Source organism: Pelecanus crispus, chromosome 16 (genome assembly GCF_030463565.1).
Source record: "Pelecanus crispus isolate bPelCri1 chromosome 16, bPelCri1.pri, whole genome shotgun sequence".
In the NCBI taxonomy this organism is placed as follows: domain Eukaryota; kingdom Metazoa; phylum Chordata; class Aves; order Pelecaniformes; family Pelecanidae; genus Pelecanus; species Pelecanus crispus.
This window is the reverse complement of record NC_134658.1, coordinates 7,747,673-7,769,091: the sequence shown is the minus strand read 5'-3', so window position 1 is coordinate 7,769,091 and position 21,419 is coordinate 7,747,673. Positions and strand designations below refer to the sequence as shown.

Below are 21,419 nucleotides of genomic sequence, written 5' to 3'. Positions count from 1 at the left end.
GTAATTGGGCTGAAAGTTTCTCTGGAAACAAAAGCATCGCTGGAGGCATTCAAAGTGCATGCTGTGCACTTTGAATAAAGCCTGAACCCCTGAGGTGTTGAAGCATGTTCTCAGTGAGTTGATGTTCAACATATTTCAGCCTAGTCAAAGCGAACATTTTGAACAGTTCAAAACCAAGGTGCATCTTTGGAGATGATGTGTTTGAATCTCATGCTATGGCTGAGGACTGTCTGCAGCTGTCAGTCGCGCTGCTGATGCCAGTGGGATCTGCGCTTTCAGAAGGAAGCAGTCCGGGGTGATGGTAATAATCACTCTTGTCAGCTTTATTTCTTCAACAATGTTCAGCTTCCGTTGATTTAGCATTGATAGATAAAAACAGGTCCTGGTAAAAGACCCTTGCAGCTCTGGGGGCTCTTAGCGTGGGAAGATTGTGTCCCTGCCAAGTCACCTTAGTGTGGCAACGATGGCATCTCCAAATGATCCAGATGGGAGTTCTTCAGAAACCTTGCGTGCAACCTTCTCCTTTCTGAAGATCCTGTATGCTAGCAGGACCCTGCAGGCTGAAGGAGTGGATCTGTGTTCTAGGCATCGAAGCTCAAATGTCAAAATTCTCTTTTCAAACCCCAGTAGGGTTGTTTCAGCCTTTCATCCTTTGGGCCAATGGACTGAGTTTTGTGTGGTTTACTTTAGAAGAAGGTTTTCATATGAACCCTTAAGAAGTTCAAGACTGCTTATTGAAGATTTCCCACCGCATTTCCCAGGAGCACTGACCTTTATCCCAGCCTCTTTACAGCACTTGGTCTGCAAGAACTGTGCACTGGGGAAAGAGAGGGAGAGGTGATATTTTTTCCTCTTTTAAGTCCTAAGTCCTTGAACCCCAGAGAACACAAAGCATAAAGAACCAAATCCTCAGCTGCTCTTCACTGACCCCAGCAATGCAAGGGATGTGTGTTAGCTGAGAAACTGTCTGGTGCCCAGCGGGGGGCTGCTGGTAGGGTGGGGGGCTGCTGGTGGCAGGATTATGCCCTTATCTACCTCAGCATCAGCTCTGCCAGCTACAGCCATCCAGTTCTTTGTTGTGTTTTTTAAGTAGCTTTCTTGTTCTGCAGCACTTCTGATAGCACAGAGGGGCGAGGGGTTAGGTACGTGTTGGACCATTTGCTTTTTTTCTCTGTGTGCACATCTGGTGGGCTGTTAGTGCTGCTAAAGTCAATGCAGAACTTTCCCTTTCTAGCTGTTTCCCTAAATGGTCCGGTTTTGCATAGCAGCAAGCCGAGGACTCGCTGCTTTAGGCGAACCACCTCACCTTTCCCACACAGGTCACAGCTGAAAGCCCTTTTAATTAAAAGAGAAGCTGTAATTCTAAAATAAATGCACAGAAGCCGAGGTTTCCAGCACGGCTCCAGGGAGTTTTTCCAGCGATCAGCAGGCTGCCTGCTGCTTTGCAGGGCAGAAAGGAACTTGGCCCCCAAGGTTCCTTGGGTGTTTGTTTCAGAAAGTGAGCGTGTGGAGTTGTATAAATGCACGTGCTTTTCTCAGCTTGACAGACTGGGTAAGCAGAGCAGAACCAGGCAGGGAGTACATGGAGCTTGGCTCTAACCTCACATCTGGAACATCAAGTCAGGGCCAGGGTGGTGGAAGTCTGTGGAGCTGCTACTGTACGGAGAAGAGTGAGTGTTCAGCACTGAGCCTGAATTACTGAGCGGTGTTGGGAGGGAGGATGTGTTAGCCTAAGCCAAGGACTGGGTTACTACAGCTACGTGGCTTCTAGAGAAGAGCTGGCTCGGGCAGGTGACACTGTCTGCACTTACCCTTGTGCCCTCAGTTGTTGCAGGTTGCCAGTAACACGCTGCAGATGTTACCATCGTTTCAGTTCAGCTTCTGTGCCCGAGAGGTCCAGAAGCTGATGCTTGTACATGGGGCTTTCAGACCAAGGGACCTGCTGTGGCCCTCCTGCCTTGCCTTCAGCAGGATGTCATCTTCCTCTCCCTGTTTTTTTCCTGCCTAGGCTGTTTCTAATTGCCTCTCTGTAGCTTGGAAGTTCATTTGGACCTGGAAGATACCTAGTGCAATAGAACTGTCGTCTTGATTAATGAATTGGGTGCTGCTGTCGTACAAATCATCATTTCCCCCCTGCTCAGATGTACTCGGTGAAAAGCCAGCTGCTCGGTGGCTCTGGTCCAGGCCGTGCTGTATGAACAAGTGGATAGATTTGCCCACTGGTGTGATCCCATCAGGAGCTGTATTTTCCATGCATGGGTGCAGACAGCTGGTAGAGCCCAAAGACTCTTACTAGGGCATAAGATAGAGTTTATTTGCACACCTGGCTGTCACATCTGTACAAAACACCCTGACAGTCTCCTTTCAGCTCTGAAGCACTTAATAAATTTATTGTAATGGAATTAAGTTGAAAATGTTAGATGTAGTTGTGACAGATCTGAATTATTCAAGGCAAGCTAGGGCAGGGTTTTGGGGCTGGATCCTCCAGAATTGCTCTCTTTCTATCCAAAATAAAGGAAAGAAAAATGAGAAATAGAGGATCTTTAAGAGTTATTGTTTGGGGGGATATTTCTTAATTAACTTTGTGTTTCTGTTTGATTACCTGCAGTGCCTTGTGGGGGGAACATCACCACCCAAAATGGTACAGTTTACTCTCCTGGCTTCCCCAACCAGTACCCCAATTCCCAGGACTGCACTTGGCTTCTCACAGTGCCGGTGGGGTATGGAATCCATCTCAACTTCACTCTGCTGCAAACAGAGCCCTACAACGATTTCATCACTGTCTGGTGGGTACAGCAAAGCCGTGAGGACTGACTAGAGTTGCTACCAAGGCCCCATTTCAGAAAGGTGCTCTTGCTGCTAAATAGAGCACCTACTGCTGTGGTGCGTGGGTGGTGCAGGTCTGAGAGTAGGAGTATCCTCTGGGGATGCTGGGATGAGGATTTGGAATTTTTTAAACTCCACGTGCTTGATAGGGCCTTTAGATTGAGGGCCACGTGCTGCAAGGGGCTAGCAAATTGGACAAGGTGACCGTCGCCAAACGCTGTCAATGGTACGCTCCTGAAAAATGTAGGCAGGGAGTGCAAGGTCAGAGAAGGGAATGATCACTGAATGACTAGGCTGCTCGTGCCAAGTGATGGAAATGTCATCCTTTGGGTCTGCAGGGGAGTCTGCGAAGGAATCCTTCGCTTTCGTGGTGGTTTTGCCTTGGTGTTGTGCAGCTCACAGGAGCAGTCCCACCCTTGGCCGTACAGCAGCGCCTGTAAGACCTTATAGGTCTTCCTAGTCATTAATTTCTGTGATCATCAGCAGTTAAAAACGAAGCACATCAGCCCCCTGCGGTGCCTGGGATTAGCAGTCACTGTCCCACTGGTTTGCTGCAATTACCACGAGCAGGGGCTGAGCTGCCGGGGGATGCAGACCGGCGTCCCAGCTGCGGCGGGAGGGCGTTTGGCAGCAGAGCCCCGCTCGTCCTGCTGGGTGCTGTCATCAGCCTGTCCCTTCATATCCGAAACGCTTTGCCGAATGGAATAAGGAAACATCTCTTGGGAAGCCTAAGGGGCTTTACAGAGGAGGCTTTATGAATGGTAAACGGGGTCTTTATCTCAAGCTGAATTTAGTTGAAATGAATCTTGTTCGGACTTGCATAATAGGAATTGCCTTTCGCTTCTGATTTCTGACAGACATTTTCTGGGGCTTTTTTTTTTTCCTCTCTTTTTTTTTTTTCTTCCTTTTGCACTTTATCTGTGGGGTGTGGTTTAACTGCGGCTACCTGTTTATGGAGAGAGGCTGAATGAAGAAAAAGCCGTTGGTAAATCATTTACATTTACCAATGTCCTCTTTTGGTTTTTCTCTTGCAATCGGAGATCCGCAGCCCTACAATCCAAGCTGATCTCCCAGACCACGAAGGCAATGCTGGGATGGTGTTAGGCACCAGAACTGGCTGTGGCCCCCAGCTGCCTTTTAAGTAGCAGCAAGTGGGAACCGTGACCTCTGATGTAAAATGGGCACAACTCTGCTGCGGCTAATGAAGCGGCACTGATTTCTTCACCCCAGGAGCCTTACAGGCTGGGATCTTCCTTTCCTGTTTGGAGAAGGGAAGAGAAATGGCATGTTATCAACTTCAGTCAGCCAAGGGAGCGCACGTAGCTGTGCTGGCTAAAGAGCTTGTGGCCAAATTCTTGAGCTTGTAGCACTCAATCGATATCTGACTTTCAAAATTGCTGAGTGTCTGCTGTGCAGACAGGGAGTGAAACTCCTTTGGAAAAGTGGCCCTAATTCTTCACGTTCTGAGGCTAAAAATGAAGTTCATGTTTGTAATTGTCTACTGGGTGAGCACTGCACTGCCAGAGGAAATTGTCCTGGTTCTCGTGGGTCGGGGAGGGGGACTGGGGGTCCGGGTCAGCTGCCCAGGGAGCTGCTGAGACTATATATAGATGTAGAAAAGGGCGGAGAAGGAGGGAAGAGCAGGAAGGCGGCGTTCCTGTGCATGCAGCGTAGGAGGTTGGTTGTTGCCTAGGATTAAAGACATGTAATAATGCTCTTGTGTTTCTGCCATGATTTTAGGGATGGTCCACAGCAAACAGCCCCGCAGCTTGGTGTGTTCACTGGCAACTCTGCTAAGAAATCAGCCCAAAGCTCTTCCAATCAGGTCCTGATGAAATTCCACAGTGATGCCGCCAACGGAGGGATTTTTGCCATTTATTTCTACGGTCTGTATTGCTTACTGAGCAGCGCATGCTTTATACCTGCCTACGGGATGCGGAGGGGCATGGATCGGTTGGGGCTTGTTGTGCAGAGGACTAGTTCTGGGGAAGAGAAGAAGTGGAGAAAATACACTCCTACCTGAAATCTTTCACAAAGGGGCCAGTTTTCACAGGTTTGAGATTGAAGGTCTCTCAAGCAATCGAGTGCTGGCAAGTGGTCACACAGTCTGTGCAGATGTGGAAATCCATCTGTAACGTTGCGATAATTCAAGCACAGATCAAGTGCCTGCAGACTAACAGCCATGCCAACCCTACGCCTTTCTCAAGGTGATGCCTGTAAATATCATCCTCTCCATGGCAGATCCCATTATGGATAGCTCCACTTTGTTTACCTAAAACTCTCCTTCCCTGCGGCGTTGGCTGGATGCAGTGTTGTCTTTCCAACGCTATGCTAAACCGGTTGGGTCATCTTGGTGGCCTGTTTTAAATGGCAGCTGTGTTCAGCTGAGAGGTGACTTTGTTTCTCTGGGGAGGAAAGGGGTTCCTGTAAATCCCTGAATTACTTGGGGATTCTTTGGTGTGAGTGCAGCTCACGCTAGAGAGATATTGGGTATTACATTGAAATGAGAGCATTTGTTTCCCACCACTAAACGAGAGCCCAACTTTAAATTGGATTAGCTAACAAGTTCCTACGGCAGTACTGGGATTTTGGAAAGTGCAAACGGAGACCTCCTCTTGCTTCGGAAATTTGCTGGCAAGAACGTCAACAAAGTCTTACATGAATTACACGATGAATCTGTGCAGATTGTCTTAGCTTATGTTCAGTTCCGAAAGGCAAGTATTATACAGATAGGCTGAATTTAAAGAATGTTTGCTAGGCTTCAGAGGGAATTGGTTTACTGCTGCAAAACACTGTAAGATTTATATTCCTAGACAATGGTGCGTATATAACAGTTATGCAAAAAATTATGGTTTAGGCAGTTTGGCTCAGAAATGAGCAGTATGTAAACACTGCTGCAGTTCAGCGAATGCTTCCTTTTGTAATAGGAATTAGACACTATCATTGCTATGGTTAGAGCCCATCGGCATATGTTGCTGTTCTCTGATCTTGATAGCACGTTGCACCGATGTTTCTTTAGCTGATGGTTTCCGTGGGGTGTAAAGCCACTCACAGGCGTGGGAGGTCTGGGGTTGGTGCTGGGAGGTACCGGTGCCGGTGCAGCACCAGTGCGGGCCAGCAGGCATTTACAGCCTGTTAACAGCTGGGCGCTCTGGCAACTGCTTGGCCTTTTATTAAAGTGTCATTGACTGGCTTCTTGCCCCCTTTACACCTGGGACTTCAGTACAAAGCCTGACCCCAGAGATGTCAGTGATCGAGGTGGTCGCCTCCAGGGTGAGATTCTTCCCTCTTCCCCAAGCTCTCGTTCTGCGTGTGGAGCCTTGCACGCCCAGAAGGTGCAGGAGAAGGGGGGGAAGTTTTCACTCTGGGCTCAGGCAGCGCAGTCAGTTAAATCTTTGGCATCGCCCTTTGGGCTGTAGGTGCAGGAAATGCAATTTCCTCGGGATCTACAGCAATGTATATTTTCATTTCTGCGTCTGCATGCTGGCAGATCTAGGACATAGGAGACGTCCTCCTTCGGCTTTAAATTGTCTTTTCCTGTACAGCGATGATCAGGACTGTGTCAGAGAACCATTGCCCCTTTAAATGCCTGCAAAGAAATGCTTCCTTAGGGTGGAGGAAGGGAAACAAAAGAATGATTCACAGAGCTTAAAGATTCAATAGCATCCCTTGAAAAATGATGATGTTGCACCTATTATTAAATGGGTTAGTTCAAGTGCCAGCGCGAACTGATGTGTGAGCGTGATGGGAAAGGGTTTTATGGCACAGTAACTCAAGGGGGTCCCAGTGTGGTTTCAAGGACGGGACTCTGTTTTTGTCCTGGTGAGAACAAATGGATGTGCTGTTGAAAGGAGCTTTACCAGTGCTGTATCACCCAGATGCTGAAGCCATCTTAATCACACCTCTCTATTGAAATATGGGCCATTAAGGAGAGGAGATTAATGCTGTAAATGCTGGGTTATCTTTCCACTTCAATAGATGCTGTCAAGCACTTTTTAAATAGCATTTAATTTAAATTTTTGTTACCGTTTCCTTTCCTTCTTCCCCCACTGTCAAACATCTCTTTAAAAGATTGCAAATAAGTGTGTTCCCTCCTGGGATGGCTCTTTGCTGTGTAGCAGGAGGGTTTCTTCCCAGCCACCCCTTGCTCCTCTCCCGTCCCACGTGCAGGCTCTCCCAGCTCCTTCGCTCATCCGTTCTCCTTGCTCCCGTGGTGGATTGCAAAGAAGGGGCTGACTGTCCGAATTACAGAGCTGGCACTTTGACACCCCCTCACCCCCGGCTGAGGTTAGCTCACTGTAGTAGCATGTGTTTGGTTTTTCCTCCCCCTTGCACACGTGGGATACGTAAGCCCGTCCCTCACGTTAACCAGAAGTGGCTGCATTCCCTCCAGCCCCTTCCTGGGACCTCCAAATGTCACATTTTTCTACACTCCGTTTGGGAAAGTATTATCCTACGCCGGGTTAGGGGGTAAGGAAATGGGGGTAAGATGATGGGGCGTCTACTTCTTTACATGTGTATTTAAGCATCATCATAAGCCTCATTAAGGTTGCTGCCAGGACTGCCAGCCTTGCCGTGGTGCGAAGAGTTCAACATTATGGAGTTAGTAAGAATTAATATTCAGTGGCAGCTTGAGCTTCAGTGTCTTAAATTAAAGGACTGATACAAATTTCAGAGGAAGTTATGCTTGTCCAGGGTCAGGTGCAGGGGGAGCAAAGATGCAGAGAAGTGCTGAGCAAATAGCAGAAAATGTCTTTCATTAATATTCATTTAGTTCCCAGTACCGTATTTTCAACTGAACCGTGCTCACGGCTCTTGTGTGTTTATTTTCATAAGCAGCACAGTGCTCAAGCCTTATGCACTCATATGCTTGTAAGCAGTGCATTTGTTTTGCTCAGTGTTAGCTGATCTTTAATTTTTGGTGGAAAATTTGCTATTTGCAATGTATCTGGTCAGGTGCGTGAGGCATAAGGAATTGTTTCTGCTCCTCAGCTGGATTTCTTCTTCCCGTTTAGCCACATGGCACCGCTGAAAAAACACGTAATTGGGCAGAGAGTACAAGGTCTGCCCTATTTGGCCTTCGTGAGACACTGTCATCAACCTTGCGTAGGTTACTTGGTGAACTGCAAGCTACATACAGGATTTGCAGTTGAAAACATTAGCACTCCTGGAATTATTTGCAGAAGAAATTAATGAATAATTCCAAGGTAAAAGTAAATCAGTGAGTTTTGCAATCTCTGTTCAAGGACAGGCGGTAAGGGTGAAGTTCTCTGAATAATTATTGTAATTTACTTGGTGCTGGAGCAGTCTGAGACTCTCCCTCTTCTGTGATTGACCTGGTTCCACTGAGGTCAGTTGGACCTTGGTGACCACTGAGGTCACCAGGATCTTCTCCCTTAGTATCCCAAAAGGTGCCAGTAATGTTGCCTCGCGTCCGCATCCGTCAGTCATCCTTCGGTCTTCATCCAAAAGCACTGACACTGTCCAGGCACCTGCATCTCCACAGACTGACAGAAATCTGTTTCCTATTAGGTGTAAGAAAGTGGAGGAAGCTGCTTTGGGGCACAGATACCTGGAGCCATCTCTGTAGGGTTTGGAGGGGGAAAGGGCTGGTTGCACTTTTGCCAATTCCTTCTACTTGTGGAGCGCGAGGATTTGCTCTGCTGTCTGTTGTGCTTAGCATCAAGACGGCCGCGGCTGCCTTTACCCCCAGCTTAACATCTGCTGCTCTTCCTTTGCTCTTTCAGCCTACCAGCTCTTCAGATGTCAGCCTCCAACCATCGTTCCCAACGCAGAAATTGTCACCGAGAATGAGGAATTTAACATAGGTAGGCTCTCTCCAAGTCCTCTTAGCCCTCCTTCCCCCCCATCCAGGTGCTGGGAATGCCTGCGGGAAGACACACGTGTGTTGTCACCCCGTATCTGGAGCTTCAGGAGACCCCTTCGCACGTGCGTTTGTGTGTGCCTTGGGGAGCCGCGCGTGACCTTGCGCAGCACCCAGCATTCACACGGAGTCAAACTGACCCAGTTGTCCCAAGGCTTTTCCTCTGTTAGTACCGAAGAAGTGGTTTGGCTTCTGTGAAAGCCCTGAGCTTGTTCAGACACATTCAGAAATCTTTGCCACAATAATAGTTTTCAGGTGTTTCAAACAAAGCATTGTGTGAAAGCTTAGAGGCCGTTATTCTTTTTTGAGAACCTTTCAGCCATATCGACTGCGTTTTTTGTATTTTTTGCTGCTGTTCAGTTACATCCACATTTTTAAGTGTGTCTGCAACCAGTGAAGTAGCTGTGGGGTGTTTTGGGGTTGTGGGTTGTTTGTTTTTTTTTTTTAAAGCAGCTTTTCTCTCTGAGGGAAGTCTCCACCTGAAATAGCTTGCACAAATCATAAGTCTTAGCGGCATGACAGCAGTTTATCCTAGCTGAGACTCCAGCATGCCTTTCCACACCTTTTATCTCTGCGTGGTCATGCCAGAGCTCAATGGCAGAGGGCTCTCTGTGCCCCGTGGTACCCTGTTCCCAGGCCACAGTTCAGCCTTGATAAATTGATCCTTCTCTCAAGTCAAGATGTTTTCTCTTTCTGTCTGTAGGTGACATAGTGAGGTACAGATGCCTTCCTGGCTTTACCCTGATTGGAAGTGAAATCCTGACCTGCAAACTAGGCACTCACCTCCAGTTTGAAGGACCTCCGCCCACGTGTGAAGGTGAAGCTGGGGGTGCCCAGCGACTGCGGCAAGACGAGGGAGCTTGCTAAGGGAGGGAGCAAGCTGGGTGGCAGCTGGGGGAGCTTTCCTTGCACATACTGCGTCTTTGGGGTTAATTCTCAGATCTCCAGGGTCCCAGTAGTGCAAAAGCACCCATCAGGAGGGTAGCGAGACACCTCTGTGCAGGGAAAGGCCGTTCTCCCAATCCAGCTTGCAGCCTGTCCCGGGGCCAAGCACCTTGGCTAGGCTCAGGCAACAACCAGCAAGTAACGGTGAGAGATTTGCCGGGTGGCTTACTGCAACCACCCTCTGGTAAGTGGTAGGGAAAGTTCCTCCACCCTCCGCTGGCTCTGGGGAATTTGCTGGGTCTCCGCACCTTCCGAAGGGGTTTGCCTCACGTTGGGTACCCCTGGATTATGCCCCAAGCCCCCGGTTCAGGAAGGCACTTGAAGCTTGTACTTTCCTGAGCAGGGATTGAGCAGAGGTCTGTGCACTGCGTGTCTGACTGCATTCGCGAAGTCATTAAAACAGTCACCCAAATGTCCTTACCCTGGAAGCGGGGGAGGAATTCTGCGCTGACAGTTTGCTGGTGATACATGAACAGCCGAAGGAAGAGCAGGCTGCAGCGAAGCGAGCTCCTCCGGCGAGGCAATCCTGCGAGGAACAGCTTCTCTATTAGTGCCACAGAATGTATTACATGGGAGAAAAATGAAAGCCCCGAGCACGCTGCGTTGTACACCTTGCTGCTGCTCAGGAGGGATCCCAAAGATGTTTCCATGCTACCATGTTACCTTATTTATCCTCTGGATTCCTGCTGGTACTTTCGTTCACTCCAGCCGTGATTATTTCATCTCCTTCATTCCCTCCTATCTGAACATTTTTACCATATAATGGGATATTTTTCTATAGCTTTATTCTCTCTGAAATAGCGTGAACTGAAGGAGAGAAAGGGAGGTCATTCAATTATTTACTGATGGTTGTTAGCCTGGGGGTAAAGGGACTGCTTAAATTACATCTGGCCACCAATTTATAGAGGTCAAAAAATCGCTGATGGGATTAAGGATTTTGAAAGAATACACTGTTCTTTCTGGATAGTTCTGGCCATTTTCTGTTAATACAAGTACAGTGTTTGCACTGGGTTTTAGTGACAATTATGGATAAATAAAGACCCCTTTCTTTTTATGCTTTTTGCTCACTTTGTGTGTTTGCCTCCTCTTCCGGGGTGTTTTTGCTGGCCTTTTTATTTAGTGCTTTTAGCTGGATTTAATATTTCCAGAAGCTGAATGGGCTGTAGTGATTAGAAAAGGAATTGGAGTTCTTATGTCCTACTTAACAACTCTGTGGGTGACCTGGGATAAGCCTGTAGTTCCACGCCTTATTCTACCCAGGTAATAAAGTTTCCAGGGATTCCTGGGGAGTGTTTTGTAACTTGAGAGTAGTTGCTTGGTTGCAGTGCCATTCGTTTTGAGAGAGATGTGAAATAATGCAAAAGTGGTTGAAATTGCTTGTTTGTGGTGTTGCTTTTTGCCCCTTTCTTTAAATGTGGCGATTGCTGGGATTTGTGGAAACGCAGCGTGTGTCATTTGGAGCCTGCACCAGGGTTTAGGGATTCTCTGCGAGCTCAAGGGTCAAGGTGTGCAGTGGATGTACGTGGGTGGGAGTTGTGCCCTGTCTTGACCTAGCTCGCCAAGACAGACCTTCTTGGCCGTAGTGTCTTGTGTTTCCTTCCTTCCTCTGCAAAACAGGAGAATTCATTTGTTGTTGTCTCTCCTTCCTGTTCCCTGCAGTGCACTGTCCGATGAACGAGGTTATGACCGACTCCACCGGTGTGATCCTCAGCCAGAGCTTCCTGGGAAGTTACCCTCACTTTCAGACCTGTTCTTGGGTGGTGAAGGTAGAGCCTGGGTATAACATCTCCCTCACCATCGAGTACTTCCTGAGCGAGAAGCAATATGATGAGTTTGAAATCTTTGACGGTAAGAGATTCACCAGTTTGACTTGCATAGCGACTGAGGGGAAAGGAAAGAAACAGCAGAGTTCCATTAGTTGTTCATCTCTGTTCCCAGAGCACTCTGGGGAGAGCTTTCCACCACTATGCCTATCACCTTCTGCTGGACTTAAGGAAAGCTCCTCCTAAGACTCATTCATTCTCTGGATAAGAAAATATCAGTGATTTGGGTTTTGGATGACTCAAGTATTTTTCCAAGGGGCAGGAGTTAGAAAGCTCCTGGGAGAAATTGTGGCGGAGGTTGCTGGGGAGGGACGAGCTGAGAAGGTGGGACTTCTCATCCCTGAAGCCTATGCAGACCAGATTTTGTAGGTCCATGAGTTCTCATGAACCGAGAGGGGATCTGTCAATATTCACAATGATGCAGTTTTGTAACCAAATGCAGAATACAAGTGCTGTGCTCATGCTCCTGTGGTTTCCCATCGGGACTTGAGCCGAAGGCATAGTGCCTGGAGCAAAATCCTGGTCTCATTGGGATCAGTTGGGCTTTATTTGCCCTTGGTTTCCCAGGAGCCAGGTGTCTGCAACTGGGACTCGTGTTCACAAAAAACCCCTGAGCGTGAGCTGCCATTCCTGGGCTCATAGTGAAAGCTCCTGTGCTACAGTTCCACAGTGTGCCTGCTCCTTCTGCAGAAACACCCTGGCACATAAGGCCCACGAGTGACTGTCTGTCTGTCAGCCCTGACTTTCCCTCGTTCGCTCCTTCTGCACAGGTCCCTCTGGCCAGAGTCCTCTGCTCCTGTCGCTGAGTGGGAACTACTCTGCCCCTCTGACCGTCACCAGCAGCGGGAACAAAGTCTATCTCCGTTGGTCCTCTGATCATGCCTACAACAGAAAAGGCTTCAAAATCCGCTACTCTGGTAAGCACACAGCAGAGCCTAGATGCCTCTGCCAAGGACGTGGCCATCTCTTCAGCCAAGGATCTCCACGAAATTGCTGCAGAGAGGGGTATAGGCCATCTGTGTCAGCAGGAGCTGCCAAGGCCTGGGAAGGCACGCAGAGCTGGGCTCATTCTGAGCTGGTGAGGCTGGGGAAGGCAGGTTTATTCCAGCAGAAACCTTGAAGCTTTGGCTGGTTTCTCAACCACTCTTAAGTACCAGAACCAGAGTATATAACCATAGACGACGTGGCTCTGGATGAATGAAACCCATCCCATGCCATTCACAGTAAAGACTGCTGTGTTACGAAATTATTGTGTCCTTGCAGTGAGGCCATTTTGAGATGTTTGAAGATGAACACCACAAAGCATAAGAACTTGTGTTAGGAGCTGCTTGGTGCATGAGGCAGAGCTTCCACGTGACCGATGGTGTTAGAGCACTTGTAGTGAACTGTTTACAACACATTGTGCTCCTGCTCCGGCATTCTGCCGCTGCTCTCGCAGGAGCGGGACTGGGGAGTCTAGGTTGCTCATTCAGCACAAAACCACTGCTGGATACTGAACGTTTGCTGAGAATTCCTTAAAATGAATTACTGGTTTGGAACTTAGCAAATCTTAATGGAAGTTATAAAACTGGGTTTGAGAACTTGCCAGTATGTCATAAATAAATAATGACTTTACTCAGTAAATGAATTAAGTAATATTTAATTATCAGAAATTAGTCTTTATTTCTAGAGCTGAGTGAAACTTGGATAGTAGCCCTGCACTCTTTCCCCCTTTGACTTTGTATTTATCCATCACAAGTTCTCTGTTCCTTGTACAGCCTTAGGTTATGGTAAGCACGGTGTAATTCCTGAGAACAGGAAGGGAATTTGTCTCAATACTGGCAATCCAGTGACTGATTTATTTTCTTCTGCCCTTCTCTCCAGCTCCTTACTGTAGCCTGCCGCAGCCGCCAGCCCACGGGCTGATTCTCAGCCAGACGGGCCTGCACCCCGGCAGCACGGTCCGCTTTGGCTGCGACACAGGCTACCGTCTCGTTGGCCACAGCACCACCACCTGCTCCCAGCACCCCCAGGGCTACTTCCACTGGAACGAAGCGATCCCTCTGTGCCAAGGTGAGAGCAGGCAGATGTATTGTTACGAGGATGCGGGAGTCCTAGGAAGGACTGAGGAAAACGCGGTAAAAATAAAAACCTCTTGTAATTCCCCCAGTTCCCTACTGAGAACAGGCTTGGAGCTGCAGGTGGGCAGTGAGGGGTGCTGCTCTCATATCCAAGTCCTTGGGAATAGATGCGCAAGGAGGGAAGGGAGTAACTGTTTGGGAGCATTTGGGATGGGGGAGAAGAAAAGCATCTGTGTAAAGGCTACCGCTGTAGAAGTCTTTGAACTCTCAGTAAAGACACAGCCAAGCCTTGGTTAAGGATAGGAGAAGTTATTGCTTGGAAGAGGCTGGAAAGGCTGGCAGGAGCACGGGTCCTGCTGGGTTTTAGTGACTGGAATTTCCTTTGGTATTTCTGGAAGTGCTCTCTCAGGTATGCGCGTGTCAATGGGTGATGAGAAATTTCTTGGGATTCAGATGGTGCCCGGTTTCTGTTGGCTTCATAAAAGATTTAGGCATGTAGTTGTTCTTTCCACATTTCCTCCTAATTAACCGTAATCTTTATGACGTATCATACTTAGCACAGGGCTCCTTCCAGGCGTGGGAGTGGAGGGGAGGACAGGGCAGTGTGCCCCGGGGGGCTTCGCTTCTGCGCTGTTTTGTCTCCCTCGCTATGTTCGCTCTCTGATTGCACCTTTTTCTCAATCCGCCAATCATCCCTGTTCCTTTGTGTTGATAAAATGCCCATCTTTATTCTGATGAAGCCTTTCAGTGTCTTTGAACATTCATTCATGTTCCAAGGGGACTGAGCACTGGGGATTAATATTGCATTGACTTCCCTGGAAAGTAGCCAGAGAACAGAGACAGCATCGGCAAAATCTCATTGCAGTGTCTGCATTGTTGTCCAGTCCAAGCCATAAGGAAAAGCAGGATTATTTAGTGTGGGAGCTACCAGAGAGCCTTGAAAAAATCCTTTCTGTGCTCCTGAATCGCTTAGTCTCTTTGCTTGCACCCCTGTGCAATTTCCAGTCCTGCCTCTAACGGGTGGTTTTGTGCTGTGGGTGCTTACATCCATTTGGAGCCCTCTCAAGGCTGTATTTATTTAAAGGTGAGTGGAAAGCAGTAAACCAAGACCCTGCCACCCAGTCCCGTTGGCAAGGGGGAGCTGGGAAACTGGGCACAAGCTCAGAGAGTGATTTAGCCTCCGCGGTGACGCGGACGGGGGCAAACGCCGAATGCTGGAATGAGCAGATGAACCGCGCAGCAAGACCGGCAGGCGCGAGGGGCTGTCATGGCAACTGTGCCTCCCGAATCCCTAGTCCAGCGTAAGGAATTTCTCTGATGTACTGCGTCTTTTTTAAGGAAAAGCATGTAATCAAGAATAGGTACAAATGCTGTAAAGTCTTTACTGCCCTGGTGTGCTGGAATGGCACCTGAGCCTTGTGTTCAGCTCAGAAATCTGTATTGGCTTGCAAGGGTGTAATGGTGTGTGGGGAATGGATTTTTAAACATGGGGGCGGGGAGGAGATAGCGAGAGGATGTGTGGGGAGGTTGGGAGAGGATGCGTTTGGATGAGGTATCACCCGACAGCAGTGATTCAAAGCCAAAACAGGTCCCTGAGCACCAGTTCCCAGGCCACCAGGGAGGGAGTAGGAGCCAGAGCATCCGTGGCTCCTCACTGCCTGGCCTGGAAACGCGCCGGGGGGGCTCCTGCGGCGTTGCTGAGCACCCCAGGTCTGCACCTTGGGATGGAGGGATGTGGGAAGAGGATTTCCCATGGGAGCTGCATGAGAAGCAATAAACCCACCCTGCGCCATTCTGGTTCAGCTGAGCGCATGGCATGTCAGGAGCTCCATGGGCACAACCAACCCATGGTGCTGCTCCATGGCAGTCGCCAGCAGAGAAGGAGTTCGGGGGCCAATTCATAGCATTTTAGGTAGGCTGCTGCTCAGATTTCCCCTTTGAGGTGTGTGTGCGTGTCCACTGACCACACAGAGGGCAGCTTGGTCAGGATCTTGGTGCTGGATATCCCTTTGGAAGAGCCTGTCTCTCTCCAGCGAGGAGGAGAGCGTGCTGGTCACGTTGGACCCAGAGGCTGAAATAGCCCCTTTGGGCCAGTCACCTTCTCTCTCCGTTTCCCCGTATTTACATCAGGAATCGCAGTACTGGCCCATGGTTATCCAGTGACCTGAGATGGAGGCAGGAGGGGAGCGAGCGGCAGCGAGCCGGAGCCGTGGGAGAATTCATGGCGGAGCAGCTCCCCCCCCTGGCCTCCAGCAGCCAATAGCCAGGGCTGGCTCCACTCTTCTTGCCGGCTTCAGCTACATAAAATCCACCATCCTCTTTTTTTTTTTTTTTTTTTTTTTGTTTCACATTGCTCTCAAAGCCAACTGGCAACCTTTTGTTTTGGGCTGTACTCAATTTCTCATCCTTTCTGGTGGCCAGGACCGCATGGCAGAGGTTTGGGAACTTGATCCATAACACTGCATAAATTGCTCACACAATCAGCTGTGTCAGGAGGAGGGGAACTGGGGTGCTCGTAAACACATGGTCTAGTTAACAAATGACATTTCCCATAGCTCCTTTCTGCCAGCACATAATCCTCTTCCCCTTCCCGATCCCCTCTGAATAATCTTTACTACGTGCTCTGTCCTAGCTGACATTTATGGAAGCAGCAGAGAGTATTCTGCAGGGAACAATCTTCCGTTGGCACAATGGGGGAGAACACAAGATGATCTAATGTGCCTTTTCTGTCTCCGCTGCCTATTTTTAAGCTTCTTTGTTTTTGGAATCCCAGCTGCAGATTTGCTTTCATAGCCTCTGTCCCTTTTCTTAGCACATCATCTTCCTGCAGACAGAGTTTTTGTACCTCTGAACCCCCACAAGTGCTCCTTCTCCTTTTTCCCTGGACCACGCTCTCCGTGCGTCTCTCCAAGCCAAATGCTGGTTTGCTTTCCCCTGGAACAACTACTCTCTTCCTTCGTCTCTGGTTCTGGTGGGTTGCAGTGCCTGCAACTTGAGCCTCAGAAATGCTCTTTGGAGCAGATGGCAAGTTTATTGCCACCCCAAAATCAAGCTTCTCTGCTTTGCGCAGGGCTCTGTAAATAAAACCTTGCTGATACCACGTTCTGCTCACGGATGCTGGGTTTGCAGGGAAGGAAGGATCCTGCCATGGGTGCAGGGCAGCAGAGGTTACAGCCCCGGTTGGCTCTCCCTGTCCGATCTTCTTTGTGTTATAGCCTGACCATCTGCAGGTGAAGAGGGTCACATTTTTATTATTATTTCTGGTGGCTTAATGACAGTTTTAGTTAACCACATCTGGCCCAGAAGCACTCTGTTATTGCTAACTTTTGTATCGGGGCAGGGCTTATGCAATGGAAAGGCTCTGAATGATCAGAGAGCCCACTGAGAGGCGGTCAGAGGGAGCTGGCTGGGAGGCAGGACCGGGCAGCCGTAAGTGTCCGTCCCTGTGCAGGGAAGCGACGGCGAGTGGCAGCTCAGCCTCGCTGACCTGGAGCACAGCTGGCCCTGGTCTCTCTTCACTCCGCCGTCCCTCCCTGTCGGTCTCTGCCTCGGTTTCCTGGTGCCAAAATAGAGGTGGTGAGTTCTGGCGAAGCATCAGGCTGCAGAAGAAAACGGGACAGAGAAAGCAGAGGGCTTTGCTGGGGCAGTGGCATGGGAAGGGGGTCAGCTCTCTCACCAGCCTCTTTGGTTGGGTGCAATATCAGAAGGTAGTAATGAGAGCTGCCGGGTGGAAGTGAAAGGGTAGAACTTTCCAGATCCCCTCTTCTTTTGCCTCAGAATGAAATTGGTATTCAGCGTGGCTGCTTGTCTAGACACCCAGCCTTGTAGAGAGATTCGCCAAGCTCCTTAGCTCGATGAAGTGACATACGTGTGATTATCATTTCAACCAGGGATATGCCTGATCGTGCTAATACGAGCCTGCGGAATTACTCACACCCATTAGCAACACCAGCGTCTGCAAGGTGCTGTGTAATTGTGCCCCAGGCCGGGGCTCTGGCCGACTCGTAGCAGTAGTGGCGTAGAGGAGTCTTGGACCTTGAGTGGCAGAAAGCTCCGGTGGCTCAGCTGATGCTGTACACAGTAAGCTTGGTCTCTCCTTTCAGCGCCCAGTGGGGTCCATGTCACCAGAAGGTGACTTTTCTACGGTTGCTGATTTTCTAGCCCTCATTTGTGTGCAGAGGGAATAACAGGAAGGTGAACGTGTGTTGAAGTGTCAGCATGTGGCTCAGGAGACGTAGGCTCAGCCTCCAGTTCGTGCATTACCTGAGTGGGAGCAGCTTGGGCTGCTCCAGGAAGGAATGGATTTCTGTTAAAGCATTTTTAAAATGCAGGCAATGGTTTGGGTTAGGTGTTGGCCTCCGAATCAGTGCTTGCTAGCAGGCTCTGCTCACCTCCATGCCCCACAGAGGCTGGTGGTCTCGCAGCGGCAGCTTTACGGGTCCCAGGCTGCTCTTGCCCCTTGTCATCCCGTGCCGGTCCGGACGGGTGGGCTGTGCATCTCCAGAGCGAGCGAGATGGGCTGCCCCTCGAGCCAAGAGTCAGAGAGGGATGGGAACCCGCATGGTGTTTTTGGAGGTAGGTCTGGGTTTGGTTTCCCAGCTCATCTGAATGCTGATAGAGGGGAAAAAAAAAACCCAACCAGATTTGAGTGACAGACTCCCAGCGCCGGTTTTCCCAGCGGTAGGGAAGAGGGTAACAGGGCTTGTCACGTCTTGCAAAACTCCTGTAGCATAAATGAACGTGATTCTGTTCTGCCTGTATTTGGCGGCTCTTCATCTTTCTGTGACATGCCTGTCCCCTTTCTGCCTTGTTTGGCCGCTCTCCTGGCCGCAGAACTGAGGATCTCGGCAGGAACGGTGCAGAGCGTCTTCTCCGAAGTGCTGCCATCCTGAGCAGCCATTTGGCATTGTGCCTGTTCATCAGGTTTTTTTCCCTGAATTTCCCCCCTTACCTTCTCAGCTGTAATGCTAAATTTAGCCTTCCTTCTGCCACAACATGATTATACAATTTGCTGCTTTATGTAATCCAGAAGTGCTGTTGGAAAGGGGTTTCAGGTTGTTGCTGCTGTGGGATGTAAATATAAAACGTTATTGCTATCTAATCCTTTATCTCTGTGTGAAAACTTTTGAATAGTGTGTTGATGCATTTTGTGTTACAGATATTACAGAAAGTACGAGCCAGAGCCTCTTCCAGTAGAAACTGGCGTTCAGCGTTGGCTTTGCTGTTGCTGCACTGATAGACAGGATTTGAAAATCTGATCTTCTGTGAAAGTGGGCATTCATTGCAGCTTCTGGGGATGAACAGGGGGCTGGAGCTTTCGTAAATAGGAGAGCTTGGGATCTGGGCTTTCCGGCTCACTTATCACGAATCCATGATAAAATTGGAAGTGGACTCATTTCTCAGCGGTGGTTTTTTTTCCCCTCCTCCTTCCCAGCTCTCTCCTGTGGAGTTCCCAGAGCCCCAAAGAACGGAGTTGTCTTTGGCAAGGAGTACACAGTGGGTACGAAAGCCGTGTACCATTGCAACCAGGGCTTCCAGCTGCAGCCCGGGGAGGAGCCCAGCGCAGAGTGCCTGCAGGCGGGGCAGTGGAGTAACGGCAACCAGCCCCCGCAGTGCGTGGGTGAGTGTTTGCAGCCAGTGCAGTCCCACGGGGAATTTTGGAAGTCCCTTCAGTAACGTCCTCCTGCTCTAGCATAGACAGCTTTGCCTCACGGGTGCAGTATTTAGGACACCAGGTTTCTAATCCTGCATAACGTGGGTCTGGTGTACCCTCTCATGGTGTCTTGGTTTCCCCCCTGTAAAACAGAGATGCTAATACTGGCCCCCTGTTAAACAGCCAGCAGGCTTGCTGAAATGCCCTCAAGTGCCCTGGAATTAAACACCTATTAACGTCTTTCTGTCTCATTTCTTTTCCCTGACTCACCACCTCTGGTTTCTAGCTGTCACCTGTCCCGATATCAACAGCATTGCAGTTGAGCATGGTCGGTGGCGGCTGACCTACGAGATCCAGTACCACTACAACGCCCAGCTAATGCTCATCTGTGACCCTGGGTACTACTACACAGGCCAGCGGGTCATCAGGTGCCAAGCCAACGGGAAGTGGAGCATAGGCGAACCCATGCCGACCTGTAAAAGTAAGAGCAGTGAAGCTCAGGAGCCGTGCCGGGGCGGGCCGGCTTCACGGGACGTCTTGCAGGGGATGGGGTTTCTGGTTTCCATGCGGTGGCTGTGCAAGCTCTGCTGCTGGGGCGCAAACACACCACAGCCCTGGCCGCTCTTGGCAGCAGCTGAGAGCGCGGCTGCAGAACCGCTCTGGTAGAAGAGCGCTTGGATGCATGGAGAGGTCATCTGCTGATCTGATTCTTGGTTTAATCTAAACAGTTCTGCAAGAACTCAAGCACATTAGCTCATCTGTTGCTGTCAGGTCCCAGCAGCTTAGCTGTCACTGGTGCCAGATGCTCTGAAGTTTGCTTTTAAGGAAGAAAATAAAAAATTCTGATTTAAAACCTAACCTCTTCCGATTTTATGCAAACGCCAAGTTTACAAGGGTAACAGTGTCACCTGTAAATCAAAAATACTCTTGGCAAACAAGCGGCTTGCTCAGTCATTCTGACATGACTGCTGTGCTTTGGATCTTTTCTTCTGTCAAAGGTGGAGTTTTTTTCTCTCTAAGTGCAGATAGAGACAGAAAAAATTTTCCTTCAGAATGGCAGCTTTCCCTTCCCTCCTGCCTCCCTTTGTTTCTAGAGATGCAACTGCCGACTTCAGTGACAGATGTAGTTTTACCCCTGCTAGCTCTTCAGCCAGATACGGGAGTGTGAGCCTGACCCCGTTTTATTTCTTCAGCATTATTGCCACCTAAATTCAATTGACAGGATCTTGGCAATGCACTAAGGTCTGAAGCACCCAGCGTGAGTATCTTGATTTCTTGCTGAGTGCGAAAGCTCCAGAGGGTTTGCAGATCTTTAAGGTAGGTAAAATAAAGAGCAGAAGTTTGTGGCTGGGAGCTGCATTTGCAAGGGCTCCTGGCCAGGCTCAGCTGCATCCTGCAAACCAGGCTTTCAGCTGGCTGTCCTCTGCGGGTCTGTCTTTAGACGTCAGCTCTGTCCTGGAAGTCGCTATGTGAGAAGAAGCTGGGTGTCACTTTCTAATTGGAAATCTTGTGCCATTTTGTGGTTTTTCTGGAAGTCAGGCTTCCCAGGTGTCTCTAGCAATGACTTAATAATAGAAATATTCCTTAATAATAGAAAAACTTCTGTAGTTTCTTCCTAGCCAGCCTTATCTTTAGTACTTCCCTCGCGTCCTGAAGCATAAATATTAATAGCACTTATATGTGTCACCTCATGTAACATGACTCTGAATCATTGTTATTATCCATGTAACTATTTAATAATCTTTCCTACTCATTTCTGACTTCAATAATAACTTGCGGTGGTAAGCATCGCTGAGTGCATTTCCTTACATAACACATCTCCCTGCCTGTTCTCACTTACTGCGCTTTGGGATCTCTTTTAGTTATCTCATGCGGAGACCTGCCAACTCCGCCTAATGGGAACAAGATCGGCACGCTGACCAGCTACGGGGCCACAGCCATCTTCTCCTGCAACACTGGCTACACGCTGGTAGGGTCCCGTGTGCGGGAGTGCATGGCCAACGGACTCTGGAGCGGAGCAGAAGTGAGATGTCTGGGTAGGTGTGGAGTATCCATGATGTGGTGGGGAAAGAGTCCTGGTTGCGTTTCAGGAGGGAATAGGAATTTTGGGTATCGGTGCAGGAAAGAACCCACGCGAGGACTCGGTGCTGCTGAAGCTGTAAGGTTTTAAGTAGATACAAAAAGGAAGCAGGCTTTGATTCCTTACTGCTCAGTAGACGTGAGGTGTT

General features: G+C 49.2%; 1 protein-coding gene across 1 annotated transcript in view; it reads left to right on the top strand.

The window, feature by feature from the left end:
* The window catches only part of CSMD2 (CUB and Sushi multiple domains 2), a 304,278-nt gene that overhangs the window by 251,073 nt on the left and 31,786 nt on the right, over positions 1-21,419 (top strand). Inside the window, exons 43-52 of the mRNA XM_075722124.1 lie at positions 2,609-2,786; positions 4,567-4,712; positions 8,574-8,654; positions 9,414-9,527; positions 11,315-11,503; positions 12,249-12,395; positions 13,342-13,530; positions 18,973-19,158; positions 19,478-19,672; positions 21,054-21,227. Of these exons, the coding sequence (XP_075578239.1) occupies positions 2,609-2,786; positions 4,567-4,712; positions 8,574-8,654; positions 9,414-9,527; positions 11,315-11,503; positions 12,249-12,395; positions 13,342-13,530; positions 18,973-19,158; positions 19,478-19,672; positions 21,054-21,227 (1,599 nt within the window). The remainder of the gene's footprint in view (positions 1-2,608; positions 2,787-4,566; positions 4,713-8,573; positions 8,655-9,413; positions 9,528-11,314; positions 11,504-12,248; positions 12,396-13,341; positions 13,531-18,972; positions 19,159-19,477; positions 19,673-21,053; positions 21,228-21,419) is intronic.